This window comes from Salmo salar, chromosome ssa01 (assembly GCF_905237065.1).
Source record: "Salmo salar chromosome ssa01, Ssal_v3.1, whole genome shotgun sequence".
Taxonomy (NCBI): Eukaryota; Metazoa; Chordata; class Actinopteri; order Salmoniformes; family Salmonidae; genus Salmo; species Salmo salar.
Window position 1 is genome coordinate 87634514 of NC_059442.1, and position 19345 is coordinate 87653858.

Below are 19345 nucleotides of genomic sequence, written 5' to 3' on the forward strand. Positions count from 1 at the left end.
TGGATAAGAGCGTCTGCTAAATGTCTAAAATGTAAATGTAAAATGTCTATGGTAACCATGCTGGTTAAGTGTGCCTTGAATTCTAAATAAATGACAGACAGTGTCACCAGCAAAACACCCCCACAACGTCACACCTCCTCCTCCATGCTTCACGGTGGGAACCACACATGCGCAGATCATCCGTTCACCTACTCTGCGTCTCACAAAGACACGGCAGTTAGAACCAAAAATCTCCAATTTGGACTCATCAGACCAAAGGACAGATTTCCACCGGTCTAATGTCCATTGCTCATTTTTCTTGGCCCAAGCAAGTCTTCTTATTATTGGTGTCCTTTAGTAGTGGTTTCTTTGCAGCAATTCAACCATGAAGGCCTGATTCACGCAGTCTCCTCTGAACAGTTGATGTTGATGTGTGTCCGTTACTTGAACTCTGTGAAGCATTTATTTGGGCTGCAATCTGAGGGGCAGTTAACTCTAATGAACTTATCCTCTGCAGCAGAGGTAAATCTGGGTCTTCCTTTCCTGTGGTTTTTACAACTGCACTTGAAGAAACTTTCAAAGTTCTTGACATTTTCCAGATTGACTGAACTTCATGTCTTAAAGTAATGATGGACTGTTCATTGAGCTGTTCTTGCCATAATTACGGACTTGGTCTTTTACCAAATAGAGTCATCTTCTGCATACCACCCCTACCTTGTCACAACACAACTGATATGCTCAGAAGCATTAAGGAAAGAAATTCCAAAGAGAAACGTTTAACAAGGCACACCTGTTAATTGAAATGCATTCCATGTGAAGCTGGTTGAGAGAATGCCAAGAGGGTGCAAAGTTTTCATCAAGGCAAAAGGTGGCTACTTTGAAGAATCTCAAATATATTTTGATTTGTTTACTACATGATTCCAAATGTGTTATTACATAGTTGATGTCTTCACTATTATTCTACAATGTAGAAAATAGTAAAATATTGAAAAACCCTTAATTGCAGGTGTGTCCAAACTTTTGACTGGTGCTGTAAATGACCTTACCTTGATCTGCTTGTGCTTGTGTCCGAGGGTGTCTCCTGCTGGTGTTTGGTACGTTCCAAGTGCTCCATGTAACTGTGGATCATCTGCATAGGACATACCACAGGGAGACGGGGGGGGTTAGCTTGGACAGGGAGTATCCCTATTCAAATACATTGTTGAAAATGGCCATGATGCCTAGTGTTTCTTATGAGGTTTTTGTATCCATATACAGCTGGAACAGACAGCCTCCTGGCATGTGGGGTACAGCTGGAACAGACAGCCTCCTGGCATGTGGGGTACAGCTGGAACAGACAGCCTCCTGGCATGTGGGGTACAGCTGGAACAGACAGCCTCCTGGCATGTGGGGTACAGCTGGAACAGACAGCCTCCTGGCATGTGGGGTACCACGTACAGCTGGAACAGACAGCCTCCTGGCATGTGGGGTACCATGTACAGCTGGAACAGACAGCCTCCTGGCATGTGGGGTACAGCTGGAACAGACAGCCTCCTGGCATGTGGGGTACCACGTACAGCTGGAACAGACAGCCTCCTGGCATGTGGGGTACCATGTACAGCTGGAACAGACAGCCTCCTGGCATGTGGGGTACCATGTACAGCTGGAACAGCCAGCCTCCTGGCATGTGGGGTACAGCTGGAACAGACAGCCTCCTGGCATGTGGGGTACCGGGTACAGCTGGAAGAGACAGTCTCCTGGCATGTGGGGTACCACGTACAGCTGGAACAGACAGCCTCCTGGCATGTGGGGTACCACGTACAGCTGGAACAGACAGCCTCCTGGCATGTGGGGTACAGCTGGAACAGACAGCCTCTTGGCATGTGGGGTACCACGTACAGCTGGAACAGACAGGCTCCTGGCATGTGGTGTACCATGTACAGCTGGAACAGCCAGCCTCCTGGCATGTGGGGTACAGCTGGAACAGACAGCCTCCTGGCATGTGGGGTACCGGGTACAGCTGGAACAGACAGCCTCCTGGCATGTGTGGTACAGCTGGAACAGACAGCCTCCTGGCATGTGGGGTACCACGTACAGCTGGAACAGACAGCCTCCTGGCATGTGGCGTATTCAGCTGTCAACTGTGCCAGTTTCTAAAATCTAATTTCCTTCCATATTTAAAATGTCGTTCTCTATGCAGGCAAGAGTGGTTTGTTTTGGCGTCTGGGCCAATGTGTAATACATTATGGAAAACAAACTTTAGACAGACTGAGTTGAGGCAACATATTTAAAATGTAGGGAGTCTCTCTTAAGAATAGGATGCAATAGTCTGCAGACCTGGGTCTCAAACATATGTCATATAGTTACAAATACTTGAGTTTTACTTGATTTTAGTTTTCCCAGCACAATGGAAAGAATGGAACAGTCCCAATCACGGATGGAGTCAATTCTGAAAGTAAACTAAATTCCAATTCCACATTTTCCTAACTGAAAAGCATTGGAAGAGAATTGGAATTTCATTGTAATTTCTGAATTGATATAAAATTGACCCCAACACGCACTATAACACACTTCCCTTCCCTCCTCATACCTCGGTGTGCCTCTGGTGGAGGGCATTGTACTCTTTCTTCAACTCGGCTTCTCGTTCCTCCATTCTACCGACTGAAAGAGAGAACGTGTGATCTCAGTTAAAACATAACATGGTCAATGAGGCAAAATAACACTAACTGTTATAAAGAACATAGAAAAGCCTTTTGTGTCCAGTTAGTTAAAAGTGAATGCAATCTTGGAACATCAGTAACATCTGTGCGCGAACATCAGTAATATCCTTCTAAAAACAGGCTTCCAAGATGAGAAACCAAATAAAGTACCAAACTGCTGTCAGTTGTAGTAGCAATGCATGACCACCAGGTGTCATTCGTGCACTAGTAACAACACTGTCTGGCTCACTCAAACAGTCATGCAGAGATATTTTACACTGCTTTGGGTTAGGGGTCCCTGAGCAGCCATAATCCTGCCATGAGTAAAAACGTTTCCCTATGAAAAATGTCAGGAATTCTATGCCGTTTCATACACAAAGTCGTACCATTCATCACACACTCGGAAGCCATGTTTAAACTGTACGATAAAAAAAGCTCAAGCAGGAACCCAAACACACTAGCATACATTAGAATCAACTCTACTCTATTTCAGTATAACACATAGCTCTGAGCTCTGTAACTTAATCCACTGTAGGAAACTTGGCTGGCTTGGACTGTTTATAGTGAAAACACCATGACAATATCCTGTGTGAGTGTTCAGATGACTGCCCAGCCTAACTATGGTGGAATTTGTATTTGCAAGGCCCGGTGCCCTGGGTGGGTGGAGATTTCAATTAAAGGACCAATGGAATGGTCTAAAATTAGCTAACTCCGCCCACCCGGGCCATGCGAAACGAACTCGACCAATGCCTTCACAAAAGGCAGAATGTGTGAATCAGAGACACTAACCCAAGCAGGCATACCATCTGGTCACTGACAATGACCCTCCCAACACAGCGTGAGGTGTTTGTGTCAGTAAATGCTAACACAGTTATCTAAATCAAATCTGCTACCCCCCTTTACATTTCTCTATGATAGCACGGCTAACAGCGGACTGTGTTTTTCTGTCTTTGGCTCTTAGTGGAATATGATATAGGTCTGGGATTTGCTTCAGTAGAACACAGGCTTCAAACCCAGACCATCAGAGGTGGTTTAGTGAATGCCTAGCTCTGCTGTCTATGTGATTTGTGAGTTACCATGACAAGTGACTACTGGTAGACAAAGAGGAACCAAGTAGAGAATGAACAGACAGAAATAACCCTTAAGGAATTCACCTGCTGTGTGTGTATTGGAAAGTGGAAGTGTGTTTAGGGCTTGCGGTCTACTAGATCTGTCCTGTTCATCATCTACTCTACCCACACCTGATGAGCAATCTGAACTATGAGCTGGCCTCATGAGGAGTGTTCTCACATCTAAATGACTCAACACATGCGTATTACTGCTCAGCCTCTCCCTATCTAGTGAGTGAGATATATATTATATATATATAACAAACGGCTGAAAGAAGTGAAATAAAAGAAAGGAAGAGGTGGTGACAGGGGGAGAAAGACAACATTGGAGAGAACAAGGCCTGTGGACCTGGCGGTGAGTGTTGGTGAATATCAAGTCCGGCAGGTGTGTGTGTGTGTGTGTGTGTGTGTGTGTGTGTGTGTGCACTCAGTCAGGGTCAGTTGGCAGAGCGCTATACATGTACAGTGGGGGGGGAAAGTATTTCATCCCCTGCTGATTTCGTACGTTTGCCCACTGACAAAGAAATGATCAGTCTATAATTTTAATGGTAGGTTTATATGAACAGTGAGAGACAGAATAACAACAAACAAATCCAGAAAAATGCATGTAAAAAATGTTATAAATTGATTTGCATTTTAAATGAGGGAAATAAGTATTTGACCCCTCTGCAAAACATGACTTAGTACTTGGTGGCAAAACCCTTGTTGGCAATCACAGAGGTCAGACGTTTCTTGTGGTTGGCCACCAGGTTTGCACACATCTCAGGAGGGATTTTGTCCCACTCCTCTTTGCAGATCTTCTCCAAGTCATTAAGGTTTCGAGGCTGACGTTTGGCAACTCGAACCTTCAGCTCCCTCCACAGATTTTCTATGGGATTAAGGTCTGGAGACTGGCTAGGCCACTCCAGGACCTTAATGTGCTTCTTCTCGAGCCACTCCTTTGTTGCCTTGGCTGTGTGTTTTGGGTCATTGTCATGCTGGAATACCCATCCACGACCCATTTTCAATGCCCTGGCTAAGGGAAGGAGGTTCTCACCCAAGATTTGACGGTACATGGCCCCGTCAAATTATGTGGTGAAGATGTCCTGTCCCTTTAGCATAAAAACACCCCCAAAGCATAATGTTTCCACCTCCATGTTTGACGGTGGGGATGGTGTTCTTGGGGTCATAGGCAGCATTCCTCCTCCTTCAAACACGGCGAGTTGAGTTGATGCCAAAGAGCTCCATTTTGGTCTCATCTGACCACAACACTTTCACCCAGTCGTCCTCTGAAACATTCAGATGTTCATTTGCAAACTTCAGACGGGCATGTATATGTATTCTTGAGCAGGGGGACCTTGCGGGCGCAGCAGGATTTCAGTCCTTCACGGCGTAGTGTGTTACCAATTGTTTTCTTGGTGACTATGGTCCCAGCTGCCTTGAGATCATTGACAAGATCCTCCCGTGTAGTTCTGGGCTGATTCCTCACCTTTCTCATGATCATTGCAACTCCACGAGGTGAGATCTTGCATGGAGCCCCAGGCCAAGGGATATTGACAGTTATTTTGTGTTTCTTCCATTTGCGAATAATCGCACCAACTGTTGTCAACTTCTCACCAAGCTGCTTGGCGATGGTCTTGTAGCCCATTCCAGCCTGTGTAGGTCTACAATCTTGTCCCTGACATCCTTGGAGAGCTCTTTGGTCTTGGCCATGGTGGAGAGTTTGGAATCTGATTGATTGATTGCTTCTGTGGACAGGTGTCTTGATATACAGGTAACAAGCTGCGGTTAGGAGCACTCCCTTTAAGAGTGTGCTCCTAATCTCAGCTCGTTACCTGTATAAAAGACACCTGGGAGCCAGAAATCTTTCTGATTGAGAGGGGGTCAAATACTTATTTCCCTCATTAAAATGCAAATCAATTTATAACATTTTTGACATGCGTTTTTCTCTATATTTTTGTTGTTATTCTGTCTCTCACTGTTCAAATAAACCTACCACTAAAATGATAGACTGATCATTTCTTTGTCAGTGGGCAAACATACAAAATCAGCAGGGGATCAAATACTTTTCCCCCCCACTGTACTTCCCCATAAAGTGGTTAGTTAACCCGATCCGAGTCAAACACCAACTCAGCAGACCGGAATAAACTTACTTTGATGTGTGATGCAGAATTAAATTAAAGTCTCTATTGAAGACTGCACTTAGACACCCTCCAAACAACCCCCTTATAGACACCCTCCAAACAACCCCCTTATAGACACCCTCCAAACAACCCCCTTATAGACACCATTTTTTTTTTACAAAATTAGACACCTCCGAACAAACCCCCCACCACTGCTGAAAATAATCTTAGGGGAGACACTGATTAAAGGTTCACAGCTCCAGTCCTAAAAGACAATGATTGATCAATTATGTAACTGATTGAGTATTATGGGTGAAATTACAAGATTATTTTATAATACCTTTATTGCATCAAATGGTTGTTTTATGCAACAGAATAAGGGGTTGTTAGAACGCTCATCTGTGGGTGTTCTACTGAGGATGGGCCTCTGGGAGATAACACTGACAGGAGATTTACCATGTCTTTTGGGTGACAAAACCTAAAGAGACTGCATTCCAGAGCACGAGTTAACGCTTCTGTTCTATAAGGTACCAGGGAGAGATGACCCCAGGGTCAGACCTTGGAGTCTACACAATGAGAACTGTTTTTACAGCAGATACTGTCTGCTGTGAATTATAAGTAACTTTCATACAAATCTTAACCCTTGTGACCCATTCTATACATCTGTTGTTCGTCATGTAGGTTGAAAGGGGTGTATCTTGGCTATAAAAATACCGTTTTCCTTTTGTCTCGGGGCTCTCAACGAATCATCTGAGGGTGATTCGTCGACAAGCCATCATTATCGTAGAGCACTCAATCAATTCACTTTATGTGTGTGTGTTGTATTGACCTGCTCCCTTATTAATAAGTGATTAAAGATTTAGTTTAAGTATAACTCTGACTTGTGTGACAAGTTTGTCTCTCCTCATTTGATAATAAAGAAATTAACCACCACAGTATGAATCTGTTCGTTTGTGTGTTTGTTAAGACTCACTCTGGTCTGAGTAGTTCCTGGTCTTGAGCTCCATTTGACGTGTGTGAGACTCCAGCATCACCAGTCGACCCTGAAGGTCCTTCTTCTCCATGTCCTGACTGTCCTCAAACACCATGTACCTCTACAGACAGACAGAGTTGTTAAAACACTATGTATAACACAATGGCATGTGTCCATGTGTGTTAAGTACTTGTGAGAAAGGTCATTGATCTCTAGCCAACAGACAGGACACATTGCTAGCTGTATGCATCATGTTTGTCAGATTCATTCTGCCACCACCTCCTGTGATCCTTAGAGACACACACACACACACACACACACACACACACACACACACACACACACACACACACACACACACACACACACACACACACACACACACACACACACACACACACACACACACACACACACACACACACACACACACACACACACACACACACAGAGAAGTGAATTGCGAGAGACTAGGGACTGACTCAAATCTGGAGTGAGATCAATGAGACAAAACCCACCTGTCTGCCTGTGTGTGTGTCTGCCTGCAGCTCCATTCAGTGTGTTGTTTTGTGTGTGTCTGCCTGCAGCTCCATTCAGTGTGTTGTTTTGTGTGTCTGCCTGCAGCTCCATTCAGTGTGTTGTTTTGTGTGTGTCTGCCTGCAGCTCCATTCAGTGTGTTGTTTTGTGTGTGTCTGTCTGCAGCTCCATTCAGTGTGTTGTTTTGTGTCTGTGTAACAGGTCTGAGGTCAACATGAAGAGTCAGTCGGTCTTCAGTTCCATTCAGTGGATGTCAGACAACAGGTTCAGAGCGCCAGCTCCTTGGTGCCCACACACACCAGAGTGTGTGTGTGTGTGTGTTGTACTGACAGATCAGTGTCCGGCAGTAAGTCTTCTTGTTGTTATCCATTAGAGCTCAGCACCAGTATCTTCAGATCGACAATTGTTGTAGTTTTTCCATTGATGGGAATGAGAGAATCTGTCTGTAACTGGAGAACTCTCTCTGCCGCTGCTAGCAAAAACAGGCTGAGGAGTTATGACATAACCTAGCGAGACATAAACCCTCCCAACACATACTGATCAACTGTCTACTTTTTATTTTATTTTATTTTAAATAACCCTTTTTTCCCCCCAATGTCGCGATATCCAATTGGTAGTTAACACAATGCTCGCTTAACCCGGAAGCCAGCCGCACCAATGTGTTGGAGGAAACACTGTACAGTCGTGGCCAAAAGTTGAGAATGACACAAATATTCATTTTCAAAGTCTGCTGCCGCAGTTTGTATGATGGCAATTTGTATATACTCCAGAATGTTATGAAGAGTGATCAGATGAATTGCAAAGTCCCTTTTTGCCATGCAAATGAACTGAATCCCCAAAACATATTTCCACTGCATTTCAGCCCTGCCACAAAAGGACCAGCTGACATCATGTCAGTGATTCTCTCGTTAACACAGGTGTGAGTGAGGACAAGGCTGGGGATCACCGTCATGCTGATTGAGTTCGAATAACAGACTGGAAGCTTCAAAAGGAGGGTGGTGCTTGGAATCATTGTTCTTCCTCTGTCAAACATGGTTACCTGCAAAGAAACACATGCCGTCATCATTGCTTTGCACAAAAAGGGCTTCACAGGCAAGGATATTGCTGCGAGTAAGATTGCACCTAAATCAACCATTTATCGGATCATCAAAAACTTCAAGGAGAGCGGTTCAATTGTTGTGAAGAAGGCTTCAGGGCGGCCAAGAAAGTCCAGCAAGCGCCAGGGCCGTCTCCTAAAGTTGATTCAGCTGCAGGATCGGGGCACCACCAGTACAGAGCTTGCTCAGGAATGGCAGCAGGCAGGTGTGAGTGCATCTGCACGCACAGTGAGGCGAAGACTTTGAGGATGGCCTGGTGTCAAGAAGGGCAGCAAAGAAGCCACTTCTCTCCAGGAAAAACATCAGGGACAGGCTGATATTCTGCAAAAGGTACAGGGATTGGACTGCTGAGGACTGAGGTAAAGTCATTTTCTCTGATGAATCCCCTTTCTGATTGTTTGGGGCATCCGGAAAAAAGCTTGTCCGGAGAAGACAAGGTGAGCGCTACCATCAGTCCTGTGTCATGCCAACAGTAAAGCATCCTGAGACCATTCATGTGTGGGGTTGCTTCTCAGCCAAGGGAGTGGGCTCACTCACAATTTTGCTTAAGAAAACAGACATGAATAAAGAATGGTACCAACACATCCTCCGAGAGCAACTTCTCCCAACCATCCAGGAACAGTTTGGTGACGAACAATGCCTTTTCCAGCATGATGGAGCACCTTGCCATAAGGCAAACGTGATAACTAAGTGGCTCGGGGAACAAAACATCGATATTTTGGGTCCATGTCCAGAAACTCCCCAGACCTTAATCCCATTGAGAACTTGTAGTCAATCCTCAAGAGGTGGGTGGACAAACAAAAACCCACACACTCTGACAAACTCCAAGCATTGATTATGCAAGGATGGGCTGCCATCAGTCAGGATGTGGCCCAGAAGTTAATTGACAGCATGCCAGGGCAGATTGCAGAGGTCTTGAAAAAGAAGGGTCAACACTGCAAATATTGACTCTGCATCAACTTCATGTACTTGTCAATAAAAGCCTTTGACACTTATGAAATGCTTGTAATTATACTTCAGTATTCCATAGTAACATCTGACAAAAATATCTAAATACACTGAAGCAGCAAACTTTGAGGAAATTAATGTGTCATTCTCAAAACCTTTGGCCATGACTGTGTCAGCGTGCACTGCACCCTGCCCGCCACAGGAGTCGCTAGAGCGCGATGGGACAAGGACAACCCAGCCGGCCAAACCCTCCCCTAACCCGGACGACGCTGAGCCAATTGTGCGCCACCTCATGGGTCTCCCGGTCGCGGCCGGCTGCGACACAGACTGGGATCGAACCAGGATCTGTAGTGACGCAGATAGCACTGCGATGCTGTGTCTTAGACCTCTGCGCCACTCTGGAGGCCCTTCAATGGTCTACTTCGCAGCTTAGAGCAGTGTGTGACACACCCACCCTCAAAGAGCAACTGCATACCACCTAGCTTATTACAAACATACAGTAAAAGAGCTGAACCAGCCGGTGACAGTTTAGAGACCTGTTAGAGTGGTGTTGAAGGCTTTGGGTCTGGCCCAGCACCAACACACCTGACACTAGATTGAGGTGAATCCGGTGTTATAACACAAGGCTGGAACTAAAGTCTGCCCTCATTTACCGCAGACACACGTAAACAGTCTTGAGTCTTGTGATCATAGAGCTGTGTGTGGATGAAGGGCTTATCGACCTGAGCCCATCGGGTGGGATGAGCAGTCATCTGCTACGGGATTGACTCACCCGAGTCCCCTGCTCTGCCGGAGGCCTACTGGAACAAATAGGCTCTTCTCTACATGAAGGCAACTTTCTGTGTCAGAAAGCAGATGAAGGCATTCCTCAGAATGCCTTTGACGAACATTAAATCATTAGTTTGGCTGCAGGTGTATTCAAGGCCCTGTTCAAATGGTTAGGAAACCATAAGAACAGCATGAGGACGAGAGGGCAAGAAAGAGAGAAATGGATTAAGAAAACGATGTGGGAAGGTATGAGAGAGGGTCTGAAGGGCAGTAAAGAAAAGACAGACTTCCTCACAGTAAACTCCAAGTAAAACAGCAAATCTAATAAGAGCATTAGGCTACATGAGGCCTGGACTGGACAAGAGGGCTGGGAGAGGAGCAAGGAGGGGGACTTGATCTGTCAACAACACTAAACACAAGGCTGCTCGTCACATATGGTTTTAACTGTCATAAAAGCATAATACCCAACATCAATCCCTAGAATCTCACCCCCTCTTCCTAATCCCTTAGACTCCCCCCCCCACACACACACACACTTTCTCCGTGCTGCTCATCATATGACCCATAGTTGGGTGTTCATAAGACAACGCTCCAGAGAAAGAGTTTCTCTAGTCTCCATCTACCTCCTCTTCCCCCTCTCCTCCTGACCATGCATAATGCTCCCTTTGTCCCTTCACACACACACAAACTCTCCCTCTCTCTCTCTCACACACACACAGCGCTCTCACACACACACACACACAGCTCTATCACACAGACACACACACGCTCCATCTCACACAGCTCTCTTTCTCTCTCACACGCACAAAGTGCCCCAGTGTATCCACATTATATTGACGGGGAGTTTTATTAAGTGCACGGAGTCTTCTTTGGGTTGCTGCCTGGGTAGAACAGGGCAGCTGGGTTAGCAGGATGGCGCTGCCAGAAAGGAGATCAGATATCACAGATCTGGAAGTCACTAAAAGGGGTCATGCATCTGTGGTTGGCAAGATCCTGAAGAGTTAGATTTGAGGGTGTTTATTAAACACGCAATCAACTTAAAATATTGTGTTATAAATGTGTTCCTTGGTTTGAGGGTCAAGTGTGTGTGTGTGTGTGTGTGTATTGTGCGTGCATTGATGTGTCTGGGGTTGGAGCAGGTCACAACACGATCTGTCAGAGCGTCTGTGAACTTCCAGTGAGACAACACTATAAGAACAAACATCATGTGAACAGGAACACGAAGACCTTTTCACTTTCAACAAGTCAATAACAGCCAGGGGGTATTCAATTAAAGCCCGTTATCATTTTTTTAAATCCCAATTGACAATAATATGAAATCAGAACTGGCTCAACATCAAACATCCCGATCATTGTCCAAATCAACAAACACAATATGAATGGTTTAGGCTGTGAAATTCAACTGTGGGGCTAACTTCATTTCAACTGATGAATCTGGTTCAATACCTGGTCGGTTACACAAGTAGGTTAATTGAAACAGCACGTCGTTTTACAGCAGAAATTTAGGTCTAATCCAGAGAGCCACGTTGGTAGTCCTGGCTCTCTGTATGTGGTGTGTGTGTGTCAGTCCTGACTGCTCCTACTCATCCTGGGTACAGATGCAAGAGAGTAAGAGCTCCTGCCTTTAACAGGCCCATAGCTTAGGGAGGGTCTGCTCTGTTCACCCTCTCATCAGCTAACTACAGCAAAGTAGGGGCTGACCGACTGTGGGGTTTGTTTTAGTACAGTAGTGTGACAAACTGACAGCTGGACTAGAGCCTGGGTTTGACGTAGTGCTGGGCGATAAATCAATAGAGGTAACTACTTCCCTCAATAACGATATAAAAACGTTTAGATTACTTTTTCAACAATGTCGATATAGAATAATTAGGTACAGCAGTCCATTTCACCTCTGTGATGTAGCAGGAACGTGCGGAAAAGTGACAATATGCACGTGGAGAGGTATACGCCCACTAAAAACCACTTAGCACCTCGAGTGATGGAGGAGCCACTATTAACCACGAAAAATGTGTAATTTAGGCAAAAACAGTGGCAGTAATAGCCATGGAGAAGAAGCAGCTTCCCTCGAAGAAATTATTGATAAAAAAGGGTCCAAATGTTTCAGTTATTTGGAAGTGGTTTGGCTTTTTGAAGTCCGACAAAGAGCAGAGCAAATCATGCCGTAGACAGGTGGCTACCAAGTCTGGTAATACGACAAACCTTTTTCACCATCTGAAGCAAAATCACTCTTTGGAAAATGCATAAAGTTTGAGTTTGCGCTGCGATATTGATAAACGCCCCTCAAGCACCAGCCAATCTAGGGATGTTCGCCCGAAGCAGTCAACACTGACAGCGTTTATACCCTACAAGCAAACATCGAAAAGACACAAGGACATCACAAACGCTAGTATGCATTGCATTGCTAAGGACATGCTACCAATTAGCACAGTCGAAAAGTAAGGTTTCAAGTGGCTTATCAATTTAAATTGACCCCAGGTACGTGCTCCCTGGCCGCAAACATTTCTCTCACATCGCACTGCCTAAACTACGCCGAGTGTAGGGAAAAAGTTGAGGAACAGCTCAAGACAGATTTGATGTATTTTGCTACTACTACCGATCTGTGGTCTAGTCGCACATCAGAGCCTTAAATTAGCCTCACTTTCCACTATATTGACAGTGGAATCTTCGTAATAAATGCCTTCAAACATCATACTTTTCAGATGACCACACGGGTGAAGCTATAGCAGAGGGGCTCATTGACGCTCTCGCCTCCTGGGGACTCAGTCAAGACAGACAGGTCTGAGTTACAACGGATAGTGGTGCGAACATTGTGAAGGCGCTCAAATCAAATGGACCCCGACTGCAATGTTTTGGACATCGTCTGCACTTGGCCATTGGTAAGTAACCTTGTCAATTGTGTATATTGAAGTGATTGGATAGAATAAACTAAATGTGCATTTTTTTTCATCAAGTGATTAAGTTAAATATTACATTTGTACATAACTAAAGGGATTATTGTGATTTTAATATTTTATTAAAATGTCTTGATTTCTCTTACAGAGAGTGGGTAGAGACAAACGTGTGGATCAAGCAATTGGTGTGTGTAAGAAAGTGGTAGGTGCCTTTCCCTATTGGTGGAAAATTAGAGACCTGGCAGTTGATCAAAAAGAACACAACCTACACAAGTTGGTGACAGAGCCACCTACCAGGTGGGGATCACATCAAAAGATGGTGCAAAGAGTACTGGAGTAGGAGAGAGCCATTTCACAGGTCTTGTCCAGTGACAAGACGACCCGGCACTTAGCTCCCACCTATACAGATATAGATGTTCTTGAGTCCATCAACCAGGCATTGACCCAACTCCTAGAATTCACAGATGCTCTGTCTGGTGAGTCTTATGTCAGTGTGTCTTACCTGAAGCCAGTACTATACCTGTTCAATACAGAGGTCAGGAAACAGGGCTCACCCAAACCATCAAAACAAATGATAAATATGATGACCTAGCCACAGATGACCTCCTGGACATAGCCTCGTTGGTCGACCCTCGGTTGAAAACACATTACATCAAACAGGAGAAGGTGGGCCACATAAAAGCAAGAGCTGTCTCAGAGATGGTCAATGAGGGACATGAAAACCCAAACCCACCTTTTAAACATTATTTGATTAATATCGTGATAATGGACAACAACAAAAAGTTGCTTTTCTTGCAAAAATAAGGACATTTCTAAGTGACCCCAAACACACCTGTTCAAAAGTTTGGGGTCACTTAGAAATGTCCTTGTTTTTGCAAGAAAAGCAAATTTTTTGTCCATTAAAATAACATCAAGTTGATCATTAAATAGTACCTGCAAAACACCAGTCTCAACATCAACAGTGAAGAGGCGACTCCAGGACGCTGGCCTTCTAGGCAGAGTTGCAAAGAAAAAGCCATATCTCAGACTGGCCAATAAAAATAAATGATTAAGATGGGCAAAAGAAACAGCCACCGGACAGAGGATCTCTGCCTAGAAGGCCAGCATCCAGGAGTTGCCTCTTCACTGTTGACGTTGAAACTGGTGTTTTGCGGGTACTATTTAATGAAGCTGCCAGTTGAGGACTTGTGAGGCATCTGTTTCTCAAACTACACACCAATGTACTTTTCCTCTTGCTCAGTTGTGCACCGGGGCCTCCCACTCTTTCTATTCTGGTTAGAGCCAGTTTGCGCTGTTCTGTGAAGGGAGTAGTACACAACATTGTACGAGATCTTCAGTTTCTTGGCAATTTCTCGCATGGAATAGCCTTCATTTCTCAGAACAAGAATAGACTGACAAGTTTCAGAAGAAAGTGCTTTGTTTCTGGCCATTTTGAGCCTGTAATTGAGCCCAAATGCTGATGCTCCAGATAATCAACCAGTCTAAAGAAGGCACGCTTTATTGCTTCTTTAATCAGAACAACAGTTTTCAGCTGTGCTAACATAACCCTTTTGCAATTTTCTAATGATCAATTAGCCTTTTAAAATTATAAACTTGGATTAGCTAACACAACATGCCATTGGAAGACATGAGTGATGGTTGCTGATAATGGGACTCTGTACGCCGATTTTTTTTTTTATCTGCCGTTTCCAGCTACAATAGTCATTTACAACATTAACATTGTCTACACTGTATTTCTGATCAATTTGATGTTATTTAAAAAATGGACAAAAAGTTATTTTCTTTCAAAAACAAGGACACTTCTAATTGATCCCAAACCTTTGAACGGTAGCGTATATCGTGATAATTTAGTTGCCATATCGCCCAGCCCTAGTTTGACGTGTCTATAAACCTGTGAGAAACTGACACAGCTGGCCTAGAGCCTGGGTTTGACACGTCTATAAACCTGTGAGAAACTGACACAGCTGGCCTAGAGCCTGGGTTTGACACGTCTATAAACCTGTGAGAAACTGACACAGCTGGACTAGAGCCTGGGTTTGACACGTCTATAAACCTGTGAGAAACTGACACAGCTGGACTAGAGCCTGGGTTTGACGCGTCTATAAACCTGTGAGAAACTGACACAGCTGGCCTAGAACCTGGGTTTGACGCATCTATAAACCTATTCGTCACACATCCACTGACTAGTAGGACAAGGACGACTCCTGGAAAGTTCGCTTCAGATAAGTGCAAACTCGCCCCGACCTCGGTTTTCCAGCCCCAATTCAATGACATGCTTTTTTAGTCGCTCCTGATAACCGCTGTGAACTGACAACTGGGATATGGTGGAAAAGGCATGAGTGTGCTGTGGATCTGACAAATGACATAACCCTCTGACATCATCCTGAACCGGTCCGTGACCTCAGGATGTCTTGAGGAATGTGCCCCAGGAGTATCCTGGGCAGAGAGAGGAACTCAGGAAGTCTTGTTTTCACAGGAATTTCCTGCCTGGCCCTGCTCTCTTCCCCTCTCCGTCTGTAGTGAAGAGTAACAGTCCATCTCGGAAGAGTTCCTCTGGGTTCAGCTCTGGGAGAGACCAGTGCAACACTAGATTTACTGAGACTGTTTGGGTCTGTCTGTTGCTTGAGTCCCAATAGTATTGAATGGGTTGTAGAAGTACTTGTGACCGGGGTGTTCATCTGCAGTGTTGCTCACTAACTGAGAACCATCATGTCTCTACTTACAGCCTAGCAGGTGTCTGGGTTTTTACAGTCCTGCGAATGTGAATGGGTTTTCTAGAGCCTAACGAACAACATGACTGAGTTAGCCAGGCCTGTATGTAAAGCAAATTAAGCAGACGCAGTTTTCAACCTCGAAGTAAACACCTAGGCATCACACTGGTATAGAATTTAACATTGGACTCATGCTTTTTCTATTTGTTTATAAAGTGCTTATGAAGTACTTTCCCCGTTTATTAACTACTTACGAACCGTCTCGATTCTTGTTGTAATTCCACATGCCAATGAACTGCAACTCTGAGGAGAACTTCAAGAGCAGTGCAAAGCAAATGACTGGAGGGACACACACAACACACACACACACACACCTGTCCCTTCCCAGACCTACCTAGTGTGCAAATCATGACATGTCTAATAAAAACTAGGCCTACATACTCAGTGTACTACAAGAGCTCCCAGTATTGGTGGCTAATGGCAGAGAATGCCGTGACAAGACAAAGTGAGAGATAAGTCGCAGATTTGGAACATTACACTGTGACCTTCAAATGTTGTCTAAGTGGTGTTATTTGGGAGTTAACACGAATAGTGAATGAAGTTGAAGGGCACAGGACCACACACAATCCATAACCAACACTACAAAAGAGGTCTCCTAAACCATGCTCAGAGAAAGCAAAACACATTTAAAAACAGGTCAAGCCAACAGCATTGCTGCTGTCAACTGCTAAACAAGGATCACCTGATCTGTAAATTAACCCATCTATAGGAGAGGAAAGGAGCTTTCAATTTGGCGGTGTGGTGGCAGAATTTAGGGTGAGCTGTTGTAACTTCAAGGGATATGTTCTGTGTTGTTATGCTTTTCATAGACTCCTGGTATGTCTGCAGCCTAACACAAGGCCATTGTGTTCTGGAACAGTTGCTTTTATTCAAAGAACTGTTGTGCAAATGATATGATTGTATTATCACCTCCCACTATATAAGGGACATGTAACCATTTCTTCTTGGAGTTCATCCCTGTGAAATCAGAGATAGAGCTCCCCTTGTAGCTGCTTGTGTTAAAGATTATTCTATTATATCATTGAATAGTCTTTGCCTTAATCTTTGGATCGAATTTTCCACAACAGTAGTTATGGGAATAAAGAGAGTTCAACGACACAGACGGGGGTTGGGGGGGTGAAATACAACCACACTAGAACAGCGTGATTATAAAGAGACAGAGAACATATGGATAGCCTAGTGGGTGAAAGGCAGAGAACTGGGGGAGAGAGAGAGAGAGAGCAACAGGGGGACAGAAAGAGAGTAGTAGATAGACTGCATAATGCGTTGGTGGCAGAACAAACAACTGTTCAGTTGCAGCAGGAGAGCGAAAGAGAGCAGTCTGAAGCTAGGAGGATATGTCATCTGGATGCAACAGCTGATGACAAGGTTACACATAATATTATGGTTGTGACAACATTACTGTACTTCAGTAATTTACACCATACAAATGGAGCTCCACCTAAGGGGAATGACAGAAGATGTACTATATTACCTGTCAACATATTTAAGGCAAGGTTTATATGACCCCATTTCAAACAGCCCCTTATTTACCACTTTCTAGCAGGTAGGTGTTGTTAAATGGAAGTGGTCATGAGTTTACCTGCAAAATGCAGAGAACCATTCACACAGACCCAATACGTGTATTTTGGTTACAGTGTCTGTGAAAATAAAGATTTTGGTTTAGCATACATTTTAAAGTGAAAAATCTGAGTCTCAGCATCATTCAGGCTGTGTAAGAGCTATTTGACCAAGAAGGAAAGGGATGGAGTGCTGCATCAGATGACCTGGTCTCCACAAATCACTCAACCTCGACCCAATTGAGAAGGAAAAGCAGCCAACAAGTGCTCAGCGTATGTGAGAACTCCTTCAGGACTGTTAACCTGGTTGAGAGAATACCAGGAGTGTGTAAAGCTGCATCAAGGCAAAAGGTCGCTACTTTGAAGAATTGTAAATATATTTAGATTTGTTTAACACTTTTTTGGTTACTACATGATTCCATGTGTAATTTCCTAGTTGATGTCTTCACTATTCTACAATGTAGAAAATAGTAAAAATAAAGAAAAACCCTTGAATGAGTAGGTGTGTCCAACCTTCAGACAGGTACACATACATATAAAAAGGTTTGTCATTTGCAGACGCTCTTATCCAGAGCGAGTACATATATTTTCGTACTGTCCCCAGTGGGAATTGAACCCACAACCCTGGCGTTGCAAGCACCATGCTCTACCAAGTGAGCCACACAGGACTCCTAAATCCCAATAAATGACCATGCCTGCTTTTTATACCAGCCTTTTCATATCTGAAAGGGGTAGGGGGTAAAATAAATGGAAATGAAATGCCACCTAAAGACCTACTCATGATTCCTGCATTTTCACAGACCCTGTAACCAAAATACAGGTATCAGATCTGTGTGAATGGTTTTCTGCTTTTTGCAGGTAAACTCATGAACACTTCCATTGTTTAACACTTCCCTAATTTGAAATGCAAACTGACCCCATTGTTTTACACCCCCCACCAACTCCCAATTTGCCAGTTGCCCCTTTTTATACATATCAGTAGGTATGTATGAATCAAAATCAAATTTTATTGGTCGCATACAGGTTTAGCAGAAATGCTTGTGTTTCTAGCGCCAACAGTGCAGTAATATCTAACAATACACACATTTAAAGTAAAGGAATGGCATTAAGAATAAATAAATATTTGGACGAGCAACATCGAAGCGGCATAGACTAAAACAGAATATAATACAGTATATACATATGAGTAGTGCAAAATATGTAAACATTAATAAAGTGACTAGTGTTCCAATTATTAAAGTGGCCAGTGATTTCAAGTCGATGTATATAGGGCAGCAGCCTCTTAAGTCCAAGTGATGGCTATTTAACAGTCTGATGGCCTTGAGATAAACTGCTTCTTTCAGTCTCTCGGTCCCAGCTTTGATGCACCTGTACCGACCTTGCCTTCTGGATGGTAGCGTGGGTGAAAAGGCAGTTGGTCGGGTGATTGTTGTCCTTGATGATCTTTCTGGCCTTCCTGTGACATCGGGTGCGTTGGGCAGACCACACCACCTTCTGGAGAGCCCTGTGGTTGCGGGCGGTGCAGTTGCCGTCCCAGACGGTGATACAGCCCGACAGGATGCTCTCAACAGAATATGTTACAATCCCTGATGTCTCTCTTGAAGGAAATCCTCGCCCTGAGCTCGTCAACTTTATTATCCAGAGCCTGAACATTAGTGAGTAATATACTCAGAAGCAGTGGGTGGTGTGCACGCCTCCTGAGTCGGACTAGGAGTCCACTACGAATACCTCTTCTCCGCCAGCGGTGTTTTGGAGCAGCCTCTGGAATAAGTTCAATTGCCCTGGGGGTACAAACAAAGGATCCAATTCGGGAAAGTCGTATTCCTGGTCGTAATGCTGGTGAGTTACCGCCGCTCTGATATCCAAAAGTTATTTCCGGTTGTATGTAATAACACAAAACATTTGAGCTAGCAATGTAAGAAATAACACATAA

The 19345-nt window shown here is 44.3% G+C and overlaps 1 protein-coding gene across 3 annotated transcripts in view; it reads right to left on the reverse strand.

Moving 5' to 3' along the window:
* LOC106609079 (C-Jun-amino-terminal kinase-interacting protein 4) overlaps positions 1–19345 on the reverse strand; it is a 61220-nt gene that overhangs the window by 38403 nt on the left and 3472 nt on the right. For all 3 annotated transcript variants that reach the window (XR_006771000.1, XM_014207478.2, XM_045723687.1), the window contains exons 2-4: positions 6842–6962; positions 2549–2619; positions 1026–1108 (exon numbers count right to left, since the gene is read on the reverse strand). Coding sequence is in view for 2 of the 3 variants with exons in the window: in XM_014207478.2 (XP_014062953.1) it covers positions 1026–1108; positions 2549–2619; positions 6842–6962 (275 nt within the window). In the remaining variant the exon portion in view is untranslated. The remainder of the gene's footprint in view (positions 1–1025; positions 1109–2548; positions 2620–6841; positions 6963–19345) is intronic.